The 4240-nt window shown below is 53.2% G+C and overlaps 1 protein-coding gene across 1 annotated transcript; it reads right to left on the bottom strand.

Annotated features, from left to right (window-relative positions):
• Positions 1–228: 228 nt before the first annotated feature.
• Positions 229–3160, bottom strand: ZCCHC3 (zinc finger CCHC-type containing 3). The gene has a single exon (XM_035006088.1). It carries the CDS (start codon positions 2928–2930, stop codon positions 1707–1709), a length of 1224 nt encoding a protein of 407 aa, XP_034861979.1. The 5' UTR covers positions 2931–3160; the 3' UTR covers positions 229–1706.
• Positions 3161–4240: the final 1080 nt, after the last annotated feature.

Genomic DNA, 4240 nt, shown 5'->3' with positions numbered 1-4240 from the left:
TAGGGCTTAAAATTTGAGTTTTTACAATGTGCTAAGTGAGTGTGATGCATACATAGGGTTTAGGTGACAATTCCAAAGGGCCTGGCACAACATAGTAGGTGCTAAGCGTGGCCTGCAGGGGTTGGAAATGTTTTTGCAGGGTAAACAAATGATGTGTAGAAATATGGATTGAACTAGAGTCTGTGTACCCCAGCATCTTACACTTTGAAAGGAGATAGGGCAACAGTGTTAGCAATACAAAAGATAAATATTTATTCAGAACAAAACTTTTAACAATCGATTTTACATTCTAAGCCACAAGGAAATAGCAAAACATAATGCAAAGGAAAAACAAAAACTAAAAGAAAAGCAGCTTACTGTCTTTTCTACTTTAACTCGGTAACACTTAGTTGACCCAATGCCCTCTTGCTTGACCTATTTTGCAAGCAAATTTTAGAGTTAACAGCTTACTTATGATTCCAGGTTAAAATCACCTTTCTCCTGTGAGTCAGGAAGTTGTAGATGAGCTCCAGTTAGAGGCTTCTCTGGGGTTTCTAGCTACTGGGGCTAAGGTGCAAACGTAAACCTCTGGTAGGTTTCCTTATTTAGGAACACCCCCATTTCTAAGTGGTGGCAGTGAATGATGAAGGGTAAGGCCCCAAAGGACTTGGCACTTTAATCCAGATATAATACCCCAGGGAGCAATGAGTACACCCTAGATTGTGTTCCTTTGGCCCTCCTCTATCTCCCAAGTATTCAGAAGCCCCTGCTAAATCCCTTTCTGCTTCCTCCCGGAGACGATTTCTTAGCATTCCTCTGGGCTCATCATTCTGGAGAGATCAGACTTTCTGGGCCCTCAAGTGTTGAGGAAAATGTTGTGAAGTGTGAGAGGTAGTGGAATGAGCACCGGGCTTGGGGTCAGGGAACTCTACTCTAGGCTAGCTCTGGCACCAGACAGCTATGTGATTTTGACCCAGTCATTTAACCTCTCTGGGCCTGTTTCATCTGCTGGAAATCCATGGGATTGGTCTAAACCAATTTTTAGGTCCTTTCCAGCAAGAAAATTCCAAATTCCATGATTCTGTGAAAAATGGCTTCTGAGCCACTGAACAGCTGTCCCAAAGTCCATGCATTTTAATGCCATAAGAGAGGCCCTTGGCCACCATTCAGAGCTTACTGACTCAGATTACATACACTTCTAACAACACTGGTTTCACAAATTCTCAGACCACATAGATTAGAAGCAGCAAATTAAACGGGGAAGGTAAGAGCTGCAAAAAGTAGACACCCTGACAGAAGCCAGTCAACAATGTTCTCAACAAACTACTGATGGAGTGCCTACCACGTGGTGGGCCCCGCACCTAGTGCTGGGGCATAAAGATGAGCAAGGCAGCCCAATGGATGAAAATCCCGGGAGAAGACAAGGCGTGGGGAATAAAAAAAGTACAAAAAACCCCACACAAAAACCACACACAAAAACAAAAACAAAAACCAACCCAGATACAAAAACGAAAACAAAATTTTAAAAAGGGAGAGGCGACACATCTGCACGCTACAGTTCTCGGTGGTTACTGATGACAGAGTCACCAATTCAGAAAAGGCTGAAATGGAGTAAACTCGGTTTAAGAAGGCAGAGAGAGAGATGTCTCTTGTAGGTTTAAAAAAAAGTTTTGGCACTTAAGAGGGGTAAGCTGGCTCTGTGTTCACCCTGGCAGGCAGGTGGGTGTTCAGTGCCCAGCCATCCCGGTTAGCTGAGCTGCCACGGAATTGTGAACTGCTTTGGGACACTGGGCAAAGGCGTGTCCTCGCTTGCCACAGAGGTTACACACGATACCCTTCCGGCAATAAGGGCTCAGGTGACCCTCCTCCCCGCACCTGAAGCACCTGTCCTGCGTGCAGCTGCCGCTCATGTGGGTCCGGGAACCACATTTAAAGCACGTCTTGGGCTGCCCCTTGTACCAGCTGTAGCCCCTCTCGGCCCCCAGGAAGAAGGCCCCCGGCAGGTGCCTGACCCCGCCCTCCCCCTGGCGCAGCTCGATCTCACACTTGTACTCCCCGGTCCAGATCCCAAACCTGTCGGTCACTTTCACGGGCACTGCCAGCACATCGCAGTGGCGCTTGAGCCAGGTCACGATGTCCTCCACGTCCACCGTCTCGTTCCGGAAGAGGATGAAGAGCGTCTTCAAGCTGGACTTGCTCCGCCCCAGCACCACAAAGTTCTCCCAGCAGTCCTCCTGCTCGCGCTTCTCCTCGTAGACGCGTAGGAACAGGGCCAGCTTCTCCGCCGAGCGGAAGCTCACGTCGAACTCGCGGCTGCCTGGGATCTGGATGACCGCGTAGATGTCGCTCGGGTCCATGCCGATGGAACGCAGGATGAGCGCGCCCACAACGAAGTCCCGGGTCGGGCAGGCGCCCTCGTCTCCCTGGAAACAGATGCGCACCAGGAAGCGGCCCTTGCCCGGGCCCGCCGCGGGGCCCGTCGCCACTGCCTGCTCGTCCTGAGCGGGCCGCTCGGCCGCGTCCTCCGCCGCGCCAGGCCTGGCCGGGCCCGCCATGGCCGCCGCCGCCGCCGCCTCGGCCTTCTTCCTCCGGCCCGCCTCGGGTGCACCCTTCTTCTTGCGGGGATCCGCCGCCTCGCCGGCCGGGTCTCTCCGCCGACCCTTCGGGTCCCCGCGGCCGGCCGGGGGGAAGTCGCCGAGGCCCGGCGCCGCCAAGCCCGCGGGGGCGCCGAGCCCGCCGCCCACGCCGCTGCCTCCCTCCTCCTCCCGCCGCGACGGCCGCGACTCGCGGAACTCGCCCTTCTTCTCGGCCAGGTTCTTCACCACCTGGGCCCAGCCCATCTTCTCGCGGCCGCCCTCGGCCTCCTCGCCGCGAGCCGCGGGCCGCGCGGGGGGCAGGAGCTGCGGCCGCCCCCGCTTCCTCTCCTCCTCCGCGCCGCCGCCGGTGGCCATTTTACCTCCTTCCCAGCATCCTCCACTCGCTCCCGCAGCCAAAGGGCGCCCATCCGCGCGCCCGCCCGCCCGGGGCTGTGGGGGTTTGGTGGGTTGTTGTTGTTGTGTGTGTTTTTTTTTTTTTTTCTTTTGAAATTCGACGCTTCTCTCCCCGCCCCGCTGAAGGTATTTACCCGCAGCGCGCCGCGGCCAGCGCCGGCCCGGAGCCCTCGGGTAACGGCCGAGCCTCGTGTCCGCCGGCGCGCTCCGGCCCCACCTCCTGGGCGCCGAGGCGGGATGCGCCGCTTGGAGCGCGTCCCTGTCCCCCGCGAGGGCTTGGCAGCCCCGGGCCACGCTCTCGAGGATTTGCTCTTTCGCAAGCGGTCCTCGATTTCATTCCGGCAGCATCACGAACGGCCCTCGGCCCTGAGGCGGGCCCGAGCGGAGGAGGATCTCGCCCATTTTGTTTTCTTTTCGATACCTTTTCTGTTTATCAAGAAACAAAACGAAACTAACTGCTCCTCCTCCCAAAGCACACGACAGTGCATTGTTTTTCCGGCGTTGGGTTATAGACATTTTCAAACATAGAGAAAGTTGGAAGAATTTTACCCAGTGGCTATTTTACCTCTAACTTTGGACTATTTTAACTTTCTATCAGAAATTTTCTATGCCTTGTCACACTGCACCTCTATCCATAAGTCCTTATTTTTTGATACACCTCTAAGTAATACTGAATTATTTTTTAAAAAGGCCTTCATCATACTCATGATGACAATTATAATATATTGAGCTCTTCAGCGCCCGGTACTGTTCTAAGCACATTAGGACAATTGCAAGCCTTATCACATGGAATCTTCCAAAACCACGCTGTCATTACACCCATCTTACGGGAGGCAGGGGGCTTGGAGACAGGGTTAAAACACTTGGTGAATTGGCAGAGTTCATAGGCGACCGCGTGAAGCTGGCTTGTATTTCTAAAATCGCTTGCTTCTGACATTGTGGATCAAGGATGTCTGCGTCAGACTCGCCAGAAAAATCTGGTTAACACAAAGATTTTTGGCTAAAGTTAGCGCTGGACAGAATTTCTGTTCCTCCTTCATCTGTCTCAACTGGAGCTTTGGAACAAAGCATTGATAAAATCTGGGTGTTTGAGGGGATGGGTTTAACAATACCCTTTGTTAGCTTTGTTTTCTTAATGCAAGTCTGTGGGCATCTCAGGGTGCTTCAGTGGCCATTGTGACTTTGGTGAAAGAAGAGGTGGAGATAGGGAGACCCTAGTGTGAATCTGACTGCTTTGAATCTCAACTTTGTCACATGGGGCCAATGACCTC

The sequence above is a fragment of the Mirounga leonina genome, unplaced genomic scaffold, assembly GCF_011800145.1.
Source record: "Mirounga leonina isolate KUSES-001 unplaced genomic scaffold, KU_Mleo_1.0 Mir_150, whole genome shotgun sequence".
Taxonomy (NCBI): domain Eukaryota; kingdom Metazoa; phylum Chordata; class Mammalia; order Carnivora; family Phocidae; genus Mirounga; species Mirounga leonina.
Note: the sequence above shows the minus strand (reverse complement) of the source record. Positions and strands in the feature narration are given on the sequence as shown.

Bases quoted from the DNA above. Each gene is read 5' to 3' on its own strand.
- ZCCHC3 (XM_035006088.1), bottom strand. From the start codon at position 2,930: ATGGCCACCGGCGGCGGCGCGGAGGAGGAGAGGAAGCGGGGGCGGCCG.